This window comes from Centroberyx affinis, unplaced genomic scaffold, assembly GCF_046629955.1.
Source record: "Centroberyx affinis isolate AG114_WGS23_722 - 3 ecotype Tasmania unplaced genomic scaffold, CSIRO-AGI_Caff_v1 ptg003390l_1, whole genome shotgun sequence".
Classification (NCBI taxonomy): Eukaryota; Metazoa; Chordata; class Actinopteri; order Beryciformes; family Berycidae; genus Centroberyx; species Centroberyx affinis.
The window spans coordinates 578,896-603,531 of NW_027281375.1; the positions used below are offsets into that span (position 1 = coordinate 578,896).

The 24,636-nt window shown below is 43.6% G+C and overlaps 3 protein-coding genes across 6 annotated transcripts in view; 1 reads left to right on the forward strand and 2 right to left on the reverse strand.

The window, feature by feature from the left end:
* Nucleotides 1-2,761, forward strand: part of palld (palladin, cytoskeletal associated protein) — a 52,642-nt gene extending 49,881 nt beyond the window's left edge. For all 4 annotated transcript variants that reach the window (XM_071539035.1, XM_071539036.1, XM_071539037.1 and 1 more), the window contains 4 exons: nucleotides 1,495-1,702; nucleotides 1,801-1,966; nucleotides 2,346-2,479; nucleotides 2,590-2,761. In XM_071539035.1, coding sequence (XP_071395136.1) covers nucleotides 1,495-1,702; nucleotides 1,801-1,966; nucleotides 2,346-2,479; nucleotides 2,590-2,750 — 669 coding nt within the window. In that variant the 3' untranslated portion in view covers nucleotides 2,751-2,761. The remainder of the gene's footprint in view (nucleotides 1-1,494; nucleotides 1,703-1,800; nucleotides 1,967-2,345; nucleotides 2,480-2,589) is intronic.
* Nucleotides 2,762-5,925: 3,164 nt separating this feature from the next.
* Nucleotides 5,926-8,424, reverse strand: cbr4 (carbonyl reductase 4). The gene is made up of 6 exons (XM_071539039.1): nucleotides 8,307-8,424; nucleotides 7,515-7,665; nucleotides 6,896-7,016; nucleotides 6,662-6,798; nucleotides 6,258-6,392; nucleotides 5,926-6,107 (listed from the first exon to the last, which is right to left on the reverse strand). Exons 2-6 carry the CDS (start codon nucleotides 7,657-7,659, stop codon nucleotides 5,929-5,931), a joined length of 717 nt encoding a protein of 238 aa, XP_071395140.1. The 5' UTR covers nucleotides 7,660-7,665; nucleotides 8,307-8,424; the 3' UTR covers nucleotides 5,926-5,928.
* A 3,370-nt stretch (nucleotides 8,425-11,794) lies between these two features.
* sh3rf1 (SH3 domain containing ring finger 1) overlaps nucleotides 11,795-24,636 on the reverse strand; it is a 35,375-nt gene continuing 22,533 nt past the window's right edge. The window contains exons 5-12 of the mRNA XM_071539027.1: nucleotides 23,259-23,564; nucleotides 19,769-19,879; nucleotides 18,069-18,196; nucleotides 17,092-17,262; nucleotides 16,278-16,561; nucleotides 15,861-16,180; nucleotides 14,910-15,259; nucleotides 11,795-14,756 (exon numbers count right to left, since the gene is read on the reverse strand). Coding sequence (XP_071395128.1) covers nucleotides 14,588-14,756; nucleotides 14,910-15,259; nucleotides 15,861-16,180; nucleotides 16,278-16,561; nucleotides 17,092-17,262; nucleotides 18,069-18,196; nucleotides 19,769-19,879; nucleotides 23,259-23,564 — 1,839 coding nt within the window. The 3' untranslated portion in view covers nucleotides 11,795-14,587. The remainder of the gene's footprint in view (nucleotides 14,757-14,909; nucleotides 15,260-15,860; nucleotides 16,181-16,277; nucleotides 16,562-17,091; nucleotides 17,263-18,068; nucleotides 18,197-19,768; nucleotides 19,880-23,258; nucleotides 23,565-24,636) is intronic.

Below are 24,636 nucleotides of genomic sequence, written 5' to 3' on the forward strand. Positions count from 1 at the left end.
TGAGGAGTCATGGGAGGATCTTGAGGAAGAAGTATTTAGCCTGCGCTCAACTAAAAACAAATGAATAGCTTTCGAAAGGGCACTTACTGAAGGATGTATTTAAACCTTAAAAGGAGAAAAGTCAAAATTATACAGTGTTTTCTTGGTTTGGTATGGTATGATGTTATGAACTTGTAATGTGAAAGAGACATTTTTATATATGGCAGCAGATTCAAAGACTTTTTTGTGGACTTAGAAGCTATGTTAGATGTTTGTTGTCTCCCAATCAACAACCAACCTCCTCATATTATATAGAATTTCTGGTTTAATTCAATTACTGCCCTTTTTCTGTAGGAGAATACATTATCCATGCTGCTACGCTTTTGATAAAGCAATGAAAGTGAGAGGGTTTAAAATAACTGGGACACGACTGGAAAGGAAAATGCTCTTACCAAAAAGAATATGTTAATCATAGTAACAGAGAAACCCGTTTCAGATCCACCCTTTAATTCTGTGCCTGTATTGCTTTCAGGGAGGGTCTGTGTCTGTCCTGCCAAAGAAACACTTCCCTTCCCATGCATTCCAATTTCTTTAGAAAATAAAAACAAGTGGAGACGATACATTTCATCACTTCCTTGCGTTATGAATGGCTCACAGCAGACAGGGAGGATACACTGGTGTCATTTTTCAGGGATTAAGTGGGATCATGCTTTCTACAATTATTTCCCCCTTTCCACTCCCCCCGCCGCTCTTCCTCATTCCCTCTCCTTATCCTCTCTCCTTCTTCACTGCACCTCCCTGCAGCCTTAAGACACTGTCTGAAAACTGTTACAAATCAGTCATAAAACAACACAGCACCAGACCCACAATTCACAAACTATAAAAAGACTGTCTGTTTTTACGCTTGTCAGAAATAAACAGCGAGTCTCCAGTGTCTTAATGTCAATGATATTTATAGACAATATTTATTTCCAAATCATTTATGGCTTTCCAAACTTTCCATGCCAAAAATGTCTCGACTACAGGAAGTGTATTGGGGCCGCTTCCAAAATTGCTTATCACAAATCAGTCTGCTCTCCTTGCTGATATCTTTGAATACTTCGCACTTAACGGATGGCTGTTCCTCTGCACATACATAGACACGCACATGCAGATCCACACCCGCACTCTCTCACAGGTGGGACCTGAGGCAGGGAGGGGCAGGTGTAGGGTTTCTCTGGCAGGCTGCGGGTGCTGAAAAGAGCTCTTTTCACATGCAGTCTGTTCCCATGAGAAAGCATCCAGGCGACCCGACTCCTCCAGACAAACACAACACAGACAGATTAACCAAACACTGCTGTTTCCACGCTGCCAGTAAACACACACTGGCCCACAGAACACATACAGCTAATATACGCATTTTTTTACAAACAAAAACAAGCATGGGCTGCACAAACTCAAAGCATCATTCACTGTATGAATAAGCATTCATACATTCAGTGGGTTTCAGCGTGTGCTGTGTTTTGCCACCTGCAGGTGAGCGGTCTGCCCACTCCTGACCTGATCTGGCAGCTTAATGGACAGACCATCCGCCCCGACTCCGCCCACAAGATGCTGGTGAGGGAAAATGGCGTCCACTCACTGGTCATCGAGCCTGTGTCTAACCGCGATGCGGGCATCTACACCTGCATCGCCAGCAACCGAGCCGGGCAGAACTCCTTTAACCTGGAACTCATTGTCGCAGGTAAATAAAAACATGCTACACTATAATCCATATAGATATTACAGTGCATTTAGTACATTCTGGGGCAGGAATAAACCTCATTAACACTCTTTCCTCAGCCAAAGAGATGCACAAGGCCCCTTCATTCGTGGAGAAGCTGCAGAACACCAGTGTTGCCGATGGTTATCCTGTGCGTCTGGAGTGTCGTGTCACCGGGGTTCCCTACCCACAAATCTTCTGGAAGAGGGAGAATGAGTCCTTCACTCACAACACAGACAGGATCAGGTAAATAATATACAATATATACTTTTGTTTCAGCCTACATTTGTACCAGATGGGTGGCGTTTCCCACAAAGGACAATACAACGGGTGCCAGAAAGTTTAGATAATCTCAGGTCAATTTAGTATACATTTTCTGGGATTTACACCTCAGCTAACATTTATCATCATTAGATCATCATTATACAGTAAATCACACCCAACTGTTAAAGCAGATTAAAACAAATGCCACGAAATATTCACACACTCTGTAGGAATGCAGGTCTGAAAGCTGGTCATTATGGAAGGAAAAGCGTTTGACACTCCCAGAGAGTTGTTAGTGGTGTGTTTGTGAAACTCTACCTACTCTCCCTAAATATGATGTTGTATTGATGTTCCTTCCCAGCATGCACCAGGACAACTGTGGCTACCTGTGTATGATCATCCAGCCAGCCATGAAGGAGGACGCCGGCTGGTACACCGTGTCAGCCAAAAACGACGCTGGCATCGTATCCAGCACCGCACGCCTCGATGTCAACAGTAAGTCAAGGATTCAGCCTCTAAAACACTTACAGGCAGTAATAGTTTATTGTGCTCTTTTACTCTCATGTCTACTATTCCACTCAACGTTGAATCTGTTCTGTCCTCAGCTCAGTGGCAGCAGCCCAACCTCCCCAAGCCTAAGAAGGTGCGTCCCTCCACCAGCCGCTATGCCGCGCTGACGGAGAGAGGGCTCGACGTGAAGGCGGCCTTCTTCCCCGACTCCAGCCCCCTGCAGCCCGGCGGCCTGGTGGAAAGTGACGACCTGTAGAGACCACAGGGGGTGGGAAGGGGGGGGTGGTACCACATGCCATCCCAAACCCTGAAAACTTGCCCTTTGACCCCAGCGCCACCAGCCCTGTCCGGACACTCCTGAGACTGATACTTTATGACGTAGAGGGTAAAGGGTTGGTGGGCAGAGTGAGCCGGTGCAGCCGTGGTTTTCCCATGTTTTTTTCAATAGTATCCCATAATATTACAGCATCCATCAAGTCTGGTTCCCCCATGCTTCATTTTATCAACTGGACCTGCTCCCTGGAAAATCACTGACGTGTTTACCTGTCCAGGAGAAAAGACTGTTCATAAATATCCTCTCTAATGTTTCATGAACTGTGCGGTTGACCCTGTTTTGCAAAGGGTCGCCTGTTTAAGTGCCTGAGATCTCTCATGTCTGTAAAGGTAAAAGCAGAAGGTTTAAAATTGAAATGAAAAGTAGAATTATTATGCATGTTAAAGTGGTGCCATTTGCAATATACAGACTGTAATACTGTATGTATTAGTAATACTCCACCAACTAAGAGTAGAGGGAGGGGATATGTGAGAGAAAAGATGGCTTTGGACTCATTGAAAGAGACTCAAGAGACTGAACGGTTCAGAGAATCGCAGCTGTGTGTCCTGTCCTGCGACTTGAGTGACGAAGGAGAGAACCCAGATCATAACTTCTTCTATTATGTGGGCATCCATGGTGTAGTCTATCTGGGCTTATGTAGCAGTGTTGATATCTACAGTATCTGGTTGTAGTTAGAGCAGTGTATCACATACTGTATCAGTGTTGTCAGGTTATAGATTAGCACAGTACTACAGATATTGCACAAGGCCGGGCCTTACATACAGTACTTTTCTCCTTTTTTCTTTCTTTTTTTTTCTTGTAGTAACAGAAATTAGGTTTGGAAAACAGAATGTTGGTCCAACGATCGCACACAGATGAGATGTGTCAGTGTATTATGTATGTGGTACAGCAGAAGGGAAGGAAGGTGGGATGAAACACAGCAACAGAGGCGGCGTCCGTCTTAGTTTTCCCACAGCAGTCACTTTCTTAAACTGTGTGATCTGAGTGTGGTTGTCGTCAAAAGCAGAGGAAACACAGCAAGTTTTTGTGATGGGCATCGACCTACATGTGGTAAGATAACATTTGATAGAAGGATGTGAATGACAGTGACAGTGGTGGTGGTGGTGATGATGATGATGATGATGATGATATTGAAGACTTTTTGGTGATTTATTTTCTTTGATGGTTTATCTTAGAAGTGTGAATTGCAATGTTCTCACTCAACAGAGGGTGCTGTGAAAGGTTTCAACGTGTTTGTCACACACACCGCAGATTGTCCGTTTTATTTTTGTATGAGAAAAAAGTTAGACTTTATTTACTTTCCCAGCAAACTTGACATAAATTATATCAGCAAACATTTCTCAAATTTTCAGCGATAAAACATAATCCTTCCTGTATCATGAAGTGTTATAAATATATATACTGCCTTAAATCACTTTTAGGCTTAATGCAAACACAATTTCTGTGCATGTTATTTTTGGACACTTGTACAGTGCCAAACAACTTTTACCAGGATGTATAAAAATACAGCTTTTCTCCAGTGTTCAGGGTTAGCAAACACTCTAAGCTGGTGAGACGTGCAAAGCAAGGTATACTTGTATCTCTACTATTTTTGTCACCTCTGTAATACTATACCAAATGGGCATCTTTTTCTGTGTCTGTTCAGAGCTTCAGCTGACAGTTACTGTGGTCACACATACATAGATATGAGACTTAATTTCTATGCCAATCAATGCCTGTATATGGATTGTTCTCCTGATATTATTTTAGGTTATGAAAGTTAATAAAAATCAAACTCTTCAGAGACAGGGTGAGATGTTTTTATAGATTGACAGACTCTTCCTAAAACAACATCAATCACAGTGGAAACACCATTCTTTGTTGAAATGCTCATCAGTGTATGATGTAACACAATTCTTTATTAAAAATAACAGTCATGATGCATGGCACAGAGAGCTGGGTGCAAAATGCAGTCTCTCACTAAAGGCCATGATTACGACACATGTAGAGGGCAACAGAGTGTGTTTCAATGAGGAATGGGAGACGTAATACAAGCAATCGCAGTATTTAAAATCTCATCACCGACAGCCACCTCCAACCCCATCCGTCCACACCACAGGACCAGCGCTGTAACCGGACACTCAAAACATTCCCAGAGCTAAAAATACCCCCTCCCACCTCTAATTTCCTCCAGCTGCAGCGCAACATGGCCGACCCTCTTCCCGGGCCCCTCCAGAGGTGAGCTCAGGGGGCCGGGGCAGAGGCAAGGCATGTGCCAGCTGCGTGGGGGTCTCCCAGGGGAAGTGGGAGAGAGAAACGCGAGAGCTTTGGTCAGCAGCGGGTGCCTCAAAGTCATGGAAAAAATAACAGCATTAAATCTGCTGATCAAAGTTAGGGCCTTAGGGCACGAAGGTCTGGACTGGGCTAGACACTCTGGAGTCAGCAGCGTTAGTCATGAGCAACCGTCACACACGCCAGGCCACGCCCCCTGCGGCCGGACAGAGTGACTCAGCACCAAGGGAGAAGATGGGAGGCCACGCAACCAAAGATGATAGTGATTCTCTGGTGGATGCAGGCTCATGCCTCCCATGTCAAAAAACAACCAAGTTTCTTTTTACTTTGAAGGCAGTGCCACCATGTTGTGGAAAGAAACAGCAGACTACTTTCTTTCCAGCAAGGATTCTGACAAACACATGATGAGGCTAGAAATATATCCATGATCACAGTGTTTCACTCTTTCAGTCCTGGTCTAAGAACTATGGCTCTAAATTTTACATGGCCACAAAACCACAGTCAACATCAGTCATCAAGCCTTGCTCAGTCCAAAAGCAGACATGTTCACTTACTTTTATGAACAAAGCTCATCTTTAGCAAAAAATACACCACTTGTACCCACTGTCCAAACACATCAGACAGACGCCTAGTAATGCGTCTGCTCCACAATGATACAAGATTAACAAGCATCCCACAATGCCCTCATGTCCAAACCATGTCCTCTGGCCTCGAGTATCCTCTTCAAAGAGACCTCCAACTTCTATTCCTATAACAAGACGTACAATATCCCGTAAGAGGCTGAGTGAGGCGTTCACCAGCCCTGCTGACATTGTTTTGGCTTCATTCTCTACATGGCCAGCTGCAGCCCTCCGTCTACCAGCAGCACCTGTCCAGTAATGTAGGGAGACTCCAACAGGAAGAGGGCAGCCTGGGCTACCTCCTCCGGCTCCCCGAACCTCCCCAGGGGGATGGAGCGCACCCCGTCCTGCTCCCTCAGCCCTGCTGTCATGTCCGTGCGGATGAAACCTGGTGGCGAGAGAGAGAGGACATCAACAGGGTGACAGAAATCAAGACAGGGCAGGGCAAACGCGATATGAGAAAAGAGGGGTCACAACAGATGCTGAGGGAGAGGAAGGAGAGAGAAGAGTGAAAGGCAGGAGAGGGGTGGAGTTGTACCTGGAGCCAGCAGGTTGACCCGGATGTTGCGTGAAGCGACCTCTTTAGCCAGGGAGCGGGTGAAGCCCTCTAGACCTGCTTTACTGGCGCTGTACACACACTGGCCAGCGTTCCCTTTCAGGCCCACAACAGAGCCTGCAAACACAACACAAACACCCATCTAGGCTACTGTGTATGACAGAAAAATTGCCTGAAATTTTTTATGAAAGAAATTTCTCAAAATAGAAGACAACATTTGAAGCCATTATGTTTAATCTAACACTTCAAAATAAAAGTGAGTATGAGGGAAGCAACAGTGATATACACCGCATTCTAGTGGCCATACTGAAACTATAACATCTGCTGCTGCCACTGGAGTCAGACCAGCATGCAGTCTTGTATGGAGAGTGTTAATCCTCCAGCACCTATATTGACGATGGCGGCTCCCTGGGCCTGCAGCATGCTCCGCAGCGCCGCCCTGCAGGTCAGCATGCTGCCCAGCAGGTTGGTGTGAAGCAGAGCCACCATGTCGTCTGGCTTGGTTCTCAATAACAGACCATCCCTGCATCCAAAACACACGCACACAAATACAAGTCAGCTCCAAAACTCAGCATTATACGACAACATCATATCCATACAGCAGTGGATCAGTGGATCACCTGTTGATGCCGGCTGCATTCACAAGATAAGAGATGTTTCCACAGGTCTTCTGGATCGTCTCAAAGGTCTTCTGCACCTCCTGCTCTTTGGAGACATCGCAGCTAAAAGCCACATGGTTGGCTAGAGAACAGATAAGACTGTGAGTAAGTAAACCATGACTAGAATGCAACCAGTTCCTAAAAGCTGTAGGCAGGTCTACATTTCTTTTAAATTGCGTGGTTCGGTGTTTGCGTGTGTATGTGGGTGCAAATGCTCTCAGTGCCAAGTGTGAAAAACAGAGAAACGGAAATTATAAGATTGCCAGGGCTTGAGGACTGGCTGACTTCTGAAAGAAGGTGATTTTGGGATCAACTTTCAGAGGAAAGACAAAAATGCAACTTTTGATTCTCTTACATCGTCCAAACTTCATCGTGCTTGTATTGTTGAAGAAAAAAAACAACAACAAAAACAACAGTGCTTGGGATTTCACTGCATTCTAACATATATGTTTTTTGCCTTTATTGATCCCCAAGGAGATCCTCTTGTGATCAATAAAGTTAATCTTATCTTCCATGAAGGTTATTGCTCTGCATATTGAAGGTATGCCTACAAAACCAGTTGATAAGCACAGCATCGTACCTCCCTTCAGAGATGCCACAGCGGCCTGGGCAGCGTCTGTGTTCCTGGACACAACAGCCAGCCTGCAGCCTTTCTCTGCCAGCAAGCGGCACACGGCCGCTCCGATGCCCCTGGACCCGCCACACACCACGGCCAGCCGGGACATCGCCCCCTGCAGGTGAGACACAGCACTGCATCACTGGACCAGTAGGATGGAACTATAATAACCCTATGATACATTTTGGGATACTATACAAACAGAACAGTACATATTAATATACAAGTGTATCACCACAAAACTTTAAAATATCATGCACAAATTATACCACAGTAAATCCTGTAGTAATACTGTATGAGATGAAGAAATCATAAAGTACGACCATAAACTCACTGAGTACCACCGGGCAGGCGATAATACGCTATGAGAATATTATACTGACACCATAGGAGATACTACAAATATGGTCACCGTGAATTTACCATATACACACTCAAGTCCCTATAGGAATATTATATAAGTATTATAGTAAATTGTCGTTACTGGACAGATACCCCGCACTCAAAACCTGCAGCCACCTGGTTGAACACAGACTTTAAGGGAGAATAACCGAATGTAATTTAGATTAATTTATCTTTATCCATTTTGTTAGGAGAAATATCTCACTGCCACTGAGCCCACTCATGACACTGACAGTGCTCCTCGGTGATATTAACAGGGTCAAGGTTTGTCTGGCTGGCTGGTAGCAGGTCTAACTGAGATAACTGTGATTGCATGACATCGCCGCCTTCAAATCAATCTCTCCGTCTACTTACGTTAATGTTTAGTGTTGTTTTCCCGTCGATTAAACGTGATCTTCAGTGAGTAAGTTTATTTACTGGAAGCAAGACAGAGTATCAAAGTGGACGCTCATGGAAGTCGCCATGTTTCTTCTTCTCTCTGCAGTGTTGTTGCGTTACTCTCTGCTACCCGCTAGATGGCGCACTACGCACAGCACACTGTGTGCAGGGCTGGACTGGAGTTTCTTCCACGGTTTCTGTCTTGTCCTTCCTTGGGATTGTGTGTTTAGGTTTTGATGCCTTTGTGAGTAGTGTCTGCAAGCTATGATTTTGATTGTCTCTACGCAGCAAAAACACATGACAATCTTTGTGAGAAGATCACATGTAAGACTTGGATGCTGCAAGTTCACAAGCTTGGCCTATTGATATTTTTGTCTTTTGTTTTATACTCATAAATAGACTACTAAATCTTTTACTCATAATTATTCCAGTAGGCTATTATTGATTGCTTTTAGAACAAACTGACTAGAATTCCATAATCAATATGCAGTAAAGTACTGGAAGTGGAAAGTTAATCATGATGAAAAATCATTAGCCTATAATATCTCTAATATTCCTATAGCAAACTATAATGTCTTTGTAGTACTCAATAGTGAGTCTATAGTGACCTCACTATACAATATAGGGGCTTATATTTTGTTGCTGTGATGTTTATAGTATCCATCTACAATGTATCATAGGATTACTATATTTCTTTTTCTCTGAGGAAACAAGTCAACAAAGTATTGTTTTTACATCTTGACAACATCACAGGTCTCAGTCGTCTAGTTTTTGGCTTTAGGAGAAAGCTATTTATGTTCACAAATGACCAGACTGCCCTGCCCTGTCCTCTGAAGTAACAAATGGATTCTTAATTACAGCCATTCATTCTTTGAATTATGTATCATTGTTCCCCGGTGGAAAATGTATTTCCTTAGGAAAGCAAAACCATCACTGGTCAAAGAAAAGCGGGTGATGTTGAGACTGGGTGGCCTCCGCCTGCAGCTGGACAGTCCATCAGGCCGGGTGACGCTCTGCAGGATTGATTGGCTGTGGCTGGTCCAGGGGTGACATCACAACATGTGCCAGAGACGACCTTTGACCCTGCCGCATATGAATCATGTCCCTGTAGAGGAGGAATAAAACAACAGGATATACAAAACAAAGCAATACAGCTTGCTGAAAATATTATCTATTATTATCTATCTATCTATTGTTTACACCACAGTGTTCATTAATATTGACTGTGTGTGTGTGTGTGTGTGTGTGTGAGAGAGAGAGAGAGAGACAGTGAGAGAAAGAGAAAGAGAGAGAGAGGGAGAGAGAGTGAGAGAGAGAGGACTTGATTTGTATTCAGATCACCCTCCTGAACACCAGGACCTCATTTTCCTCCTTCACACCTTTGTGATCTAATGATGCTTGCCAACAGACACATATTTTGCTCTCTCATGCACAAACACGCACACAAACACACACGCACACACGTGCACACACACACACACACACACACACACACACACACACATACAGATATGCATCTGTAGTAGTTACACACCATAACCCCCCCATACACACACACACACACAAACACAAACACACACACACACACACACACACACACACACACACACAGAGCATATGAACCCTACCACTTCAGATAAATCTTCTTCTTCATCATCTTCTTCTTGCCTACTCGCTTGCCCACACATTCACTGATCAGTATTCAGGGTTGTTTCAAACCTGAATGACTAAAACCTGATTGTCTTCCAGGTTCATATATTTGATTTTCCTCCAAAATTATTTTAGAAATTTGATTCTATTTTTTGTGCAATATTACATGCTAGACACATGAAACTTGAAACAGAGTTGGCACAACTGTTTCAAAATCTCAGAAGCTACATCTTTCACACTGGTCTGGAAACTTCGTACATGTGGCCTATCATAACTCTACAAATTTGCCTGGACTATAAAGACAACTCATATGGAATTTTTGAAAGGAAAAAAAAAGTTATGCTAGGCTGACCTATCAAAACCAATCTTCACAGGGTTGGATTATGGATAAATTATAAATCATTCTGGATAACTATTTTTAGTGGCCAACTGGGGACAGCACAAATGCCAAAAATTAGCATCTCTGAATTTGGTTGATCAAATGTTGTGAAGTTGGTACACATACTTATGGGCCATGTATTGGCCAATATGAATTTTGGTTGTATTTAGGGAGTGTAGGTGAGGCTTATCATAATGGCCTGTAATGCAAAGTGGGTTACCATCACCACTGTCAAACATGGTATCCAGGTCAAGTTATATCACTGAACCATGCATACTAAATCCTGTGCAAATCTATCCAAGCGAGTCCAAATAATGACACTTCAAGTGTTAGTCACTCTTATCCTAGTACAATAATGGATTCAAACATTTATGTGACATCATTCCTATCATTATGGGACTTGAGATGGCTGACAAAACCTGTGCTTTAACAATATCACACAGTTCTTAACCTTGGAGAGACTTAATTCCTGAATCCTTGATGGCTTTTGCAGCTATCTTTGTACCATGAGCTTCTTTTTATATGAACAATCAGTCCAGATTTACACACACACATTTATTCATGCATCTCATTCAACTCCAGCTTTCACACTCCTAGTCACCCACCTACAACACACATTTCTCTGTCAGACAGAAAGATTCTTGGATTAAGCTGCTCATTTATCTGCCGTTATCTACCACAGTAAAACAGAGCCAAACACAATGGAAGCGGATAAAGGATCTGGAGCAAAACAGCTGTGATCTAGTCAGATAGAATGATTAAAGAGAGAGACACAGACTCTTTGCAACATGATAGCACCCGTTTCTGTTACCACTGCTCGGTACAGTCTTATGCTCACAAATTGGAATAACTCATTTCCATGGTAACCTATCATCCGCACCACAGTGACCTCTCTGGGTGCCTGTCAGCTCCTGTCAGCTGAACATCCTACACACAGACTAATAGCTAGGCCACTGGGATGGCTCACCTCCCACTGCAAAACGTCTCCACTGTAAGTCAGTGGAGAGGCTAATCTACAGCAAGAGCCTTTTGCTTCTGACACTAATGAATGCATGTAGTTTTGTGTTTGACCTGAAATACTCTCTTCACTGTTATCTAATCTGTGTGTAACTGTATGTTACGTATACACTTTTAAACACACACAAGCTCAGACCCTGTGTGCCTCAGGTTTATTGATGCCATCCAAGCCTAGGCTTCTCTTCCCTTCCCTGTGGGAAGGGAAGAGACGGGGAAAGATGAGGATGTGAGTACTCAGTCCTGTCAACAGCGGTCCATGTCTCCTTTCATGTTCCTAGTGAGGCAGCTCTAACCTGGCAGCAAGTGGCCAGCAAAACACAAGGTCACGACAAATACTGGTGCAAACAGAGAAAGAACATCACATAACAATAAATTGGCCTGAAAACAAATATGGAAACCATTAGCTTTTATTGTTATAGTCATTTTTTACAAAATGTGCTATTCCCTCAAATACTTCAGAATGTTTTTCACATAGACTTGTGCCAAATAAGTCGATTTCAATTTCACCATTTTCAGACATACAACAGACTAACTATACAAAAAAAATCATTAAAAAAAAATCAAGTAAGTCACCTTGGCATGAGGAAAATCCATGAAGTTGAATCAAGCAAACTTTAGTGTTACCTTGTGTTCCAAGACATGAAAAGACAGTATAACAACTGTTGACAGGAACACAATGCTTCACTTTTTGTCAGTCTGAAACTGTGCAGACTGTCTGATCATTGACCAATGTGATGTCAGTATGATTAGAAATGCTATGATAGTGCATATGTCATGATGAATGTGTGCATCTGTGTACATGTAAGTCTGTTGTGTATATAAAGGCTTACCAGTGAAATGAAAGACACTCAAAGAAATAGTTTAGCATATAGCCTGAGGTTGGTGTGGTGATTGCCAAGACAACTATGGAACATTAGGTTAATTCTACATAAGTACCAACTGAGAAACAAAACAAAAAAGGCCCTAACAGTGTTTTGTACCACCCTTTTCCAGGCTTTCTCCAATTTTCAAACAAACACAAACTACAACATATCCAGCAGTCAATCACACAGTGGTCCCCGTCAATTAACAATAAAACATTTGAAAAAAAAAACAAAAAAAAACACTTGAAAATCTGGGTCCAATTCAGTCGGTGAATTCATACTTCGCGTCTGATATGAAATGTCCAAATTTGGCATAATTCAGTGATTGCCTCAACACTCAAATGTTTAAATACCCCCCAGACCTTGTAGGTCTTTCTGAAGATTTTCAGTAGCAGTCACTTATCTACAGTTGAATCAATTACACTACATTAACTGTTTTGGGGTCCACTGACAACTAGGACAATATTAAGTATTTCAACAGTTCTGGCCCCATTCCTTACATCTTCTCTCGTTGCTACCTTGGCAAAATCAAAGACCTTCAATTGGTAGAGAAATCCCTATGATCATTCCTTTTTCCAATGTATTTTTGGGAATAAAAAAGGAGAAGAGGCATTACGTTTTGTGTTGATGAAATGAACCGATACGTTTTCATCCTCCAAACTATTCATTCTATCACTGCTCATTATTTTTGTTTTATGTTCAACCAGCAACAAAACTGCTACCAAATCCCTTCCAATCACAAATAAATCATACAGTAATTCAAGTCAATACAACACTTAACATCAAACACTTTGTATAGACGTAATGTACAGCAAAACCCAACCACTAAATCAAGAATCAAGGGCGTCAAAGTGATTGATTTCTATTAAAACCTCGCCTTTCAAGACTCGAGAGAATTACACTACATACCTCTTCCTGTAGAGTGATATGTTACTTGAGGAAAACATTCTGTGCTCTAGCTAGTAGTGTTTTTATTGCAACAAGTCACATTAGGAATGAGTAATAGTATACAGAAGTTGAGAGCCTGTGAAGGGCGACCTTCAGCGCCAAGTCTTGTGTGTCTTGCTGTGTCCAGGTTAACTATACGGCAGACACTCTGTAAGAGCAGCTGGTGTCAACTCCATGTGGAATTTAATGAACATAAATATACATTAAAAAGAATCAGTTGTGCATTGTTATTGAAATGATAGGTGTATGTCGCTCTTGTGATGTAGAGCTATGTCTGGTGCGGTTAGGCTACTGCCAAGGGGTTAGGGGAGCAGCTACTCTGGTCAGTAAGTACATAGAAGGTACAAAGTAAGCAATATTTGTTTGCAAAGTCTATTTTGGAGTGTATTTTCCACATATTAAAAAAAGGCAAAAATGAAGCAATCCCCTAACAAATCTATCCCCAGTTCATCCTCCTGCAGAAGGCTTTCCTACTGACATGCAAATATTTGATGACCGCAAGGTAACAGATCAACAACTCAGCACATCAGCCACAACAGGAAAAAGGAGGAGGACTTTAAACGGCCTGGTTTTGAAAAAATACTTTGTGATGTGCAATTTCCACATGGCTGTGAATGATAGCTAGAGTATATGAATATATGCAATATTGCAGATATCTCTTCTGGTCAGTCAGATCTTAAATCAGGTTTAGGTAAGACCTTTGGAGCTGGGGAAGTATCCTTTTTCCTGCTATACAGCACATGCTGATGATGACACTGCTCCTTTTTTCTGGTCTGCTGCATCTGATATATCTCTTTTCAGCTGACAGTTGAAACAATTGTAAAACTCTTTCTGGCAGTCTAAGACAAGCATAGACGATGTAGTAAAATATGGTATAAGGCATGTGCCAGCTTAACCCCTAAATGTGTTGCACTGCAAAAAGGCCAAGCTCATCTTTTCCAGAAAACAAAACTATGAAATAAGTTAAAATGTGTAACATATCTATTAACAGTTCATATTGTTTGTTTTGTGACTAATCATCTTTGTCTCCTTATGTACAATAAAGTGAGGAACAGTACAAGGCACACATTTAACATCTGAATTGTTACAAAGATATAAATAACCAACAAAAAGAAAAAAAAGTTCATGAGTAGTGTGCTCTCCTCTAGCTCTGCCCACTGTGCTTTAATTGCCGACATATCCTGTTCTTCTCTGCAACCCTCTCTCCTCTGCCATGGCCATCACTGTTCCATTTCTGTGACTGAAGCCACAGCGGCCTCTAAGGAGGTGAAGTGTCAATCTGACGACACCGCCCTGGGAACCTTGCGAGTGCTGATCGGTTTGGTTTGTATTGTGCCATGGTAAGGCTAATAGCGGTCAGCTAGGTGATGGTGGTGGTGACCGCGGTCCACTGTAGTGTATTAGATGCTGTCCACGAAGCTGCCGGGGAAGAGTCCAGTCCTGCCGTTCCTCTGGAGCGTGCCTTTGAACCAGCCGTCTTCCCTCTTCCTGTGAACAAACACGATGTCTCCTTCCTTCAGCTCCAGCTCAGCCTCACTCTGGGGAGGATAGGATACCACGACCCTGTACCTGGGGAGGACAGCCGGGAAAATCAGACACACTGCTGGAAAGACAACTGATAATTCATAATAACTATAATATAGTTTTACACTTTCTATGTAGGGGTCAGATAAGCAAAATCACAAAACAACACTATATAACAGCAGATATACATCTCTGTACCTCTCACATATGATGGGCCGTGCATCATGCTGTTGAGATAAGAGAGAGGAGCAGGCTTGGCGAGGAGGAGGAGCGATGGGGGCGCATCCGTCAAGGGGACTGCTCTTACGATGCGACGTTTCAGGGGCCGAGGAGGAAGAGGAAGATGAAGAGGCGGAGGCGACAGCAGCAGGGTCAGGCTCCACTCGGCCGCCGTTACCAGACGGAGGGGTGGTGTCCGGCCCCATGGCGCCCTGCAGCATCTCGCCAGCAGCAGCCTGCTCCGCCTCGAGCGTGGGAGAGGAGGGGGGTGAAGGACGAGCCTTCTTCTTGTTGGAGGACAACAGCTTCAGAAGGCCTTTCTTCTCTCTCTGCAGCAACGAGACAACATAGCTTTTCATGCTGGAACAATGGCTACCACTTCCAGGCAATGAGGCATACAAGCAATTTTCACAAACCACAGGCAGACTTCCGTTTTAAACTGCAACTTAGATCTGTTCAACAATAGCCACGGTCATTGTCATTTGATTATTGGCTGCTTTTCAGCTCAGAAAATGTTTAGATAATGTGGTTCAGGCCAATCAGTGTTACACTGAGGAGCTATCAGGGACAAACCAACAGCTGGTGCCTGTTGGCTGGCTTCATCTGACTTCCTCCCCCTCTCAACTCTTTTATTCTCAAGAATCACTTGAGAAACAGACGGTACTCTTGTGTGTAAATACGGTGCTTAACATAAACTCCCCTCGTTGACTGCTATTTTCAGCGGCGAGCAGACTGTTTGGTATTCTAATTATTGTCAGTAATCAGGAGCCTCAGACACTCACACAAAGTATTTCAGTCATCTGGCAAGCACTGCTCTCTATCAGAAAATATGTCAAAAATATAGACAAATCCACAAAGGTAGACTATGAAACATGCAAACATCTACTGGTGATAGCAACAGGAACCTTGAAATATTTAAACATTGCCAACCTTGACATCCTTATCCAGTCGGCAGGAGAGAGCCACGTTAGGAGTGGTGCTATTGAGAGCCGAGCTGTTACCAGGGCCGACAGGCACAGTGAGGACAGCTACAGGCCGCAAAGCATCGCCCTCCAAGGAGGCGGCACTGACGTTGGGTGGGGTCAGGGAGGCAGCGGCGCAGCCCATGGCCACCCCGGCCCGGGCGCAGCCTTGGGCAGGGCTGGAGGAGGGCTGGGGGCACACTGTGAGGTGGGGCAGGTAGGCCACAGGTGTTGCAGACTGGATGGGTGTCACTGCTGCTGTGGGCCGGTCTTGATTGTGACATGCAGCTGAAAGGAGAAGATAAAAAACACTCTTAGATCATTAAAAACTCTTAGATACAATATAGGCACTCTCTGGCAACCATTTTCCCCACAGTGAGCCTACCTGTCCTGACAGCGTTGCGAGCCTGGTTAACAGTCATCTGAGAGCTGACATGCATCAGTACTTTCGGCTGTTGACCTGTGGCTGTTTGAGCTGCTGTTACCACAACAGCAGTTTGGGGGATGGCAGGGACAGGGCCAGAGCACACGGTAAGGGGTTTGTTGAAGTCAGGCCCTGGAACGATGGCCCCAAGAGGAGCGGAGGAGGGGCTGACGATGGTGACTCCTCTGCCAGCCTGAGTGCACAGACTCATGGGCACCTTGGGCTGGGTGCTCCCCGACGCTGTCCTGAGGGGAGAGCGTGTGGGGAGTGGTTAGGCCTAGCACTCTGACGCAAGTTACGGATAAGTAAGAGGCGAGATGACAACAGTGTGCACATGAATAATTCCACCAATAGGGTGCATTTTGTTTTCATGATTTAAAAATTACATTTGAGTCTATCGATCTTGATCTTGGCCTGATTTGTAGCAACTAGTTTTGGAATTAAGGCTAAAATCGACTGTTACTCCTCAGCTGATGAAGAGCATAGGATCACATGGTAGGTACAGTATGTAGTGAGAAATTACACATTTATTAAATTTAATTTGGAATTCAAAACCAAAATAAACAATATACATATGCAGGTATTAGTTGTGCTTTATCAATGAACATATGAAATTTGAATTCATGGTGCATTTTACAGAAATTATATTAAAATATGTGAGACCAATGCAAAAGACCCAAATCAGTGGAGTGACTGACTGTGTGCAAATCAAAGATAAATGTGCGCACAGCCAAATGTGTACGAGTGTATGTTGATGTGCATGTTACTGACTGACCTGCTGACAGGACTCATGTAGTTCCCGGGGAAGACTCCTATCTTGCCGGTGTGCATGGAGGTGCCCTTGAACCAGCCATCCTGACAGCGTTCCAGCACCAGAAACATCTCTCCCTTCCTCAGCTCCAGCTCATCCTCCTTACGGGGAGTGTAAGGGAACATGGCCACATACCTAGACACAGAACAAACAGTAAACACAGGCATGGAAACGATAAGACATAGCAGTTTCCAAAAACATCAGAACAAAACACTCCTACATAGACAGAACGCTCGCATGTTTGATTTTTCTCCCTTGTGGGAAAGCAAGTACAGTCACATTTTGTACATCATGCCATTTGTTCTGGATTTGCCCCGCTGTGACTAACAGTACATCTGTCATCATCTCCTCTGAGACCTTCCAGCAGAGAGACTGCCCTCTGACCCAGAGAAAAGTATCCTGGAGGACACAGCAATATGTGGGTCATCTCTCCACAGTAGTGCTAGAACCGGACTGGGATGGCAGGCGATGCAATGGGAGTCTCAGAAGGGATGTTTTCAGGCCTCACAGTCTGATTTCACTGTTTTCAGAGGAATGGGAATATGAATGCCTCAGAGTCTGACATGCATGCACAGGCAAACGCAGTCGACTGAGGGAGAACAGGCACAAGTGGATCTAATTCTTATCAGGTGTGTGGAGAGTCTTGGAGGAGTAATGAGGGGAAGGGTGAGCGGTCAGAAGCCAGGGGTGACGGGGAAGGTCTCTCAATGGGTCCCAGGAGACTGTCGCCCACAGGTGTCGACCCCTTCACCTGTGCACAGGCTCACACTCTGCAGCCCTAGTCTGACAGCTGAGGGGTCACTCAGAGGCGAGGACTTCCCCCCTCTGCAGTGAGCATATGCATTAAGCCCTGGGCCGCTGGTGTGTAAACCGCTTCTGACATTTCACTGCACATCTAAGAAGACTGCATATTTTTGTGCGAGACTGTTTTTATAACTCACACTGTGGGTCTTTGTCTCCCACTTTGGTCGCTTATGCTGGGGGAGGGTCTCTGTCCAGCAGCCAATGAAGATGCTGCTCCGACAACAGAGGATTGTGGGGGTGGAGGTGGGGGAGGCGGGAGAGCATCCTGTAGGGTCAAAAAAAAAAAAATACAAATCACATTAGCAATTGGATAACATTCTACATTAAATTACAATTACACAACAATTAAAACATTTACTTCCTGTCAGTATATAGCAGCAGGACAAAAAAAGAGTAACATGAGCTCCAAAAAACACTGAGTACATGTTGCTAAAGTGGAGAAACCGGTCTGTTTATGAGCAAGAAAGAGAGAAAGAGAGCAAGAGATCATCTGTCATCTGGCAAATTCCATCCCACTTGCTGACACCAAGGGAGAGTATGGCTTGGCAGAAATTTTGGTCTTGTCCCCGACTTCCCCCGTCAACTGGGAATCTCCTTCTATTCTGCTTGTTTGTTTGTTGCTAGGAGACCACATAGCTGGATGTTAAATCCATTGCAGTATTTAATTGGTACCATATGAAATGAAAAACATGTCTATAGACACTCTTAAAAACAAGTCTCAAACCAACCACGAGCGGATTCTTCTAGATACACTGGTTTTCCCTTGTTGTACTTCTCTAATGAAAGAGAGTCAAGCTTTGCAAAGAGGCAAATGAGCGAGACATTTATAGAAATTCTAACTTTATCGTAGCCTTTGTGTGCTTCTGAGCTACTTGCTCTGTTCTTTCGGGTTACAGGAATAAAATTAAGTCACCAACCTGTTAAGTCACCATGAAGCAGACAACAGCAGCACTGCTATACAATTACACCCCCCCACACACACACACACACAAATGCAGACTCTCCACTGGCAGGACAGTGCATATAGAAAAGGTCTGAATTTCTTTCCCGACATGGTAAAAGCCTAAATGACAGCACACAGACATACCTAGGAACAAGACAAGCCCCAGCTCAACATTGCCAACACTGAGAGGCAGAGAGCAATAGCTGCCATAAAACAGTGGGGGAGGAAAGGGGCTCTCAGACGGCCCTGCAGTATGTGTATATGTGTTAATGTGTATTCGTGAGTGCCGATGTGTGTTTCGGTTCACTGCTGACGCTTGAGCTGAGATAATTAGGTTGCCTGCAGGCCACAAAAATCATCTGTACAAAAACATCATGTAGAGTTCCCAAGTGAAGCGGAGAGCTCAACCTTTTGTGTACACATTCCTGCTCATTCAGAAGCACCACATACCAGCACACACACACACACACGTACACACAGACGGGAAGTGTGCTTGCTGATTTGTGTAGGTTAAAGGGGTTCCTTGACATTTTCAGTTTCACTCATTTTTCTTCAGCAGAAACATGCCAGATTACATGGCAAACTTCCTTTCAATTTACTTTCTCTAAACATGTATTGTCAGCATTCACCATTCCAATCAAATTTTGCTTGCAGCTAGCCATTCTGAAAAATAATGAATAAAACTCAAAATTTCAAGGTATTCCTTTTTGTTTGAGCTCTAATGGTGTACCAATTGTTTTTATGAGAGATGTGTGTTAACTATTCTATGTGAAGTAATATACTAGCATAACATTTATTATTACAACAATGTTACACAATTTTTTGTTTTGGGTGCTTTGGCCTGGTGTTTGTACTCTGCAGGAATGTATAAGACCTGTAGAAGAATCCACTTACCACAGGGATGGATGTGTAGCTCGTCTCTGAGGGAAATGTGAAGACCGTTGCTGTGGTTACAGGACTGCTAGGGGGTGGAGTCACGATTAGTCCAGTTGTGCAAATGTGTACCTGTCAACGAAAAGGAAATTGTGAACCATCAAATAACATCACCATAGTGACTACACTGTAGTGGCCATGCTTCACTCACACATCAAGAATACAAAATGTGCTTGAATAGTCACAACATGATCGTATTCGGCCTTATTCCAATCCATCAGACAGAAGCAAGGAAATGTGCCCTGGGACGTTTGTGCTAATCTGTCTCTCTTAGTGTCACATGGGAAATGAGATGACCCATTTTAGAGCGCGCAGACCACATTTTCATTTTAAAAACCTTCTCCCGCTCTAAAAATGTCACATTGTGTGGAAATGTCCCTTTCAGAACAGTGATGCACACATGCGGCTCTGTATCCTAGTGACTAACCCATAACCACAAGGGTGTTCTGATGATCTGATTGGCAGATTTACATCAGGTGACCACCCAGCAGGACATTTCATTGGGCCGAGTGGAGAGAGGTGGCTTTCCCAACCAGGAGAAAGGGAAACCAATGGTCCACGTGTTCCCTGAGTCATGGTGGTGTCCTGGTAACAAGGCCATACTGTTGGACACACAATATCTCCCTGTACCCTGCGGTCTCTCTCCATGCATGACTGCCCCAGACAGAGCCGCCTCTCAAGGTGAACCATTACAGAAAGCAGGCCAACCTCAGATTCAATCTATACTGCTGCCATGTCCATGGTGCACTGGGTGTGCCAAGGGAAGGCAAAACTGAACAGTAGCACTGTCAGTACAGAGACTAACTGGAACACATGTATATGCATACACTGTACACCACATTTTTCAAAATAATACTGTGGCACAGAGCAAGTATGTTGCACCATATGGAAGAACTAACAAGTTTCATGAGAATACATGTAGGATGCTATCAACAGCCACCCTCTTTCCTCCTTAACAATCCTCTGTCGCCCCTTTTGTAGTACAATGGTAGACAGGGGGCATGCCACGTACTTATTTCCAAGACAGACTCCTCAGGCCCCTAGGCAACTACTCCTTACCTTTGTTGTTTTTCTCTGTATGTTGAAGGGGGAGAAGATGAGTAGAGGCAAGGGGGGGGGGGGGGGGGGGGGGGGGGGGGGCGCTGTGCCATGCATACACTGTCTAGGGAGTCTCGCTTTTGTGTTTTTATTAAACACAGTGATCTGTAAATCCATCAGATTGCTAGTCCTAACCTTTGTCACCAGGGAGGATCACCTTACAGGTGTGAATGGGTTTTATAATGCAGACAGTATCTTGTTAATAATTAGCGGAGAAAGGCCAAATTTGGAGTCTGATCACACCACAAGGCATGATTAAACCTTCCCCATGGATAGAGGTCTTTAATGAAAGAAAAAACAATTCTACATGAAAGGGTGTGGGTTTAAAAAAAGACAAAAGATCCTTGAGACCCACTTTTCTGTACACACACAATCTCTCTCTCTTCCTCTCCCTCTCACAAACAAACACATACATACATGGATGAAAGCATTGACTTGTGAATGGCTCCTCTTTAAAAAAGGTTACTGATTCCCAGGAGCTGTAAACATGTCAGAATGTCTGACAATAAGACAGTGAGAAAATATGGAAAGGACATTTAAGGACAAAAAAAACTTTCAAAAAAGTAGAAAAGAATATAAAAATAGAATTACAGCTCAGAAGAACAATTCTGCAGCTCTAGCTACAAGCTCCCAGAGCCTGGGAGAGAAATAACGGTGTCAGTATGGGGCTGCCAGTGGATATGAGAACTGGCTCTGAATATTGTCAAACCAATGGCACTTCAAAACTGGTTTTGTTGATCTTGGGAAATACAAAGAAAATTGCTTGCTATTGTGTGCACATGCCAACAAATGTTTAAAGGAATGATATAGTGCCTTCACACGATTAGACTTTATACTCATTCACAGCAAACATTTGGTAACACTTTATATTAACAAACACATATAAATAGTGAATTAATCAGTATTCAATATGCATCAAACATTTAATTGTTAATAACTAATTGATGATTAATAATTGATAATTATTACCTACATTCTCTACTAATAGCCATTAAGTGCAACTTCATAATGGCCCAGATAATGTTCATTTATGTTTTACAAAACACTTATTAATAATTTACTAACACTTGTAAACATGAGTTACACCTTTATAATAGCAGCCCACATGCTTATTTATATTTAATAAATCATTTGTTAAAATGATTCATGAATACTTAACTAAGCACTAAAAAGTGTTAACCTGGATAATAACAAGTGACTAACAGATTTTAACACAAATCACTGATTGAATTTCTCATTAGTGAATGATTAAATAATGTTATATCATTTACTATTAACTGGTAAAAAAATGTAGGAAAATAATCATCAATTAGTTACGCAATGTTCAATCATAATTATTAAATGTTAGAAAAATGTATTGGTGATTGTTATTATAAAGTGCTACCAAACGTTTTATGTTAACTGATAAGCACGCACACACACAGACACACCTCTATTTTCAATGTTCTTTTATCAGCTTCAGAGAAAATGAAAAAATCCTCTGAAGATTTCCTCTCCTCACAGCACCCAGTCTGTCACAGACAGCCTGAGACTGTGACAAATCAGCAGGACAGTTTATCTGACCTGTCTATCTGCGTGTCTGTCGTTCTGACTGTCTAGCTCCAAGTCAAAGCCAGTCTCCAGCGCCTGGCAACCACACAGCAGCTGTGAGTTGCTGCCATTCCGAGGTTGCTGTGGAAACCTTGGGGGCTAAGCTGGAGCCTTTTTTGCGGGCGAGTGGAGTCACGCATCCATGATTTCAAACGCTTGGACGGAGCGATGGCCTGTTCGGTATGATGGGGGAGAGGGAAGTCAGGGTAATTGCTGACAGAAGGAGAGTGGAATCTTTGAAAAGAAACAAACATCTTGTGAAAACAAAAGTGCTGAATCTGGACAATGTTTTCCAGCTTCATGATTGTCTGCTGTGTTTGATTCTTCTTTCATGGTTGTGTACTTGGATACCACTGAACAGGATGTTGACAAGTCAGCTGGTTGAGAGAGGAATATCTCATCCAATACACTGAATTAAAAGAGTGCTGTGGCGTGCATGCTAGATGGAATTTACTGGCACCCACAGTCAATAAGCAACACACGGTGCGGGGTAATGTTGTAAGCGTTACACTTTCCCCAATTTTGTGTTTCAGAGAGCACATTCTTCTAGGTACTGCAGTAAATTGTGAAACAAATCATTACCAAGGACAAAATAAGAGCTACGGCTCTGGCTAAATGGAGCCTATTCATCATACTGCGCGTTTCCACAAATGAGCTTTTCCGCCTTTAGTCAGCTCACTGTGTACAAGATGTAGGACTAGGACCCTGCAATGCAGCAGCAGCAGCTCTCCCTCACTCTCTCCCTCCCCATGGAGTATCTCACCTGTGAAGGCGCGCTGCAGGAGAGCCCCCCGCTGATCTCCCCGATGCGGGCAGCGGCTGTGGGGTTGCTGGAGCTGATGAGGACCGGTCCGCTAATCTCCATGGAGTGGCGCTGGGGGGGAGGAGCTAGCGAGGGTTTGTGGGACATGGTGAGGGAGGTGAAGGAATGGCGCTTCTTGCTGTTCTTCTTCTCTCCCGCCCGCTGGGCACCATTGCTCTGGGGCCCCGAGGAGGCCCCCTCACCGGAGTCTCCACTGGAGTCCGACGGCTTGTCCAACTCTATAAGCTGACGAGCTGCCGAGTTGAACTAGGAGAGAGGAGAAGACGAGGGGCAGAGGGCAGGGGGACAGCAGAGAGAGAGAGGGAGGGAGTAGGAAGGTGGAAATAACAGATGAAGGGGAGGTTGTTAAAATGATAATGAAAGCTGTCACTCTCCATAATGAAGCTGGTTGTGGTGGAGCACTTCTATCTGGTCAGTAGAGATGGTGAGCAGCAGAGTGATCTATCAGGGCTTTACAGCGGACCTCTGGCTCTGAGGGAGTGGATGGCTTTTAGACAGCCGAGAAACTGCAGGCTTTCTGACCCTTTCATGCAAGGCAAAAATCAAAGGAGGAACACTAAAAAGGTTTAGTTAATCACAGGGTGCTCTCACTCGCTGTCGCACGTTGCCCCAAGCAGCTCTCCCTCTACTTAGGACATAAAAGCTAAGCATTTCGCACCAATCCAGCAGAAAGCCTGTGCTGAGCCAGGTTCATCACTGACACATCAGCACACTAAATCAGACATAAGGATTAAAAACAAACACAATCAAGTCCGGATCCTCAACCTCATTTAATTAAATGGCACACCAATAGTAAATTCCATAAATAATTGAAAAGGCAATAAAAGGTATGAACTAGATAATGATTCGTTTGCTGTACCACTACAGGAATAGTTCTGCGCTACTCTATACGCTATGTGTCTGTGCTGATCTTGTGTTTATTTGTTTATGAAACCCAAACACGACTGTATACCGTCTACTCAGAGAAGAACAAAATATTCTGTTCTATTCTGCTCCAGTGGCTCCCCACTGTGAAAACATAGCCAATTTATAGCCTGGGAAATATTCTGCATTCGGTTTCTGCAAAACACTCAGCCTCAGGGTATTACAATGTGGATATGTTATTGTCACCAGATAGAATACAGAGGAAGGGAATAAAGAAAAATGTCTTGGCTTTAAAAAATTGCTCTTCTTCTTCAGACTAACCTCCACCCACTCCTATGCTGCTACAGCACTACTTTATTCAAGATTGAAGTGCTATTTTGAGATTCTTTCAATGGGCCAAATTGGTTTTCCAAGATGAGATATTTTCAGCTTGATTGTCATATTCATAACAATG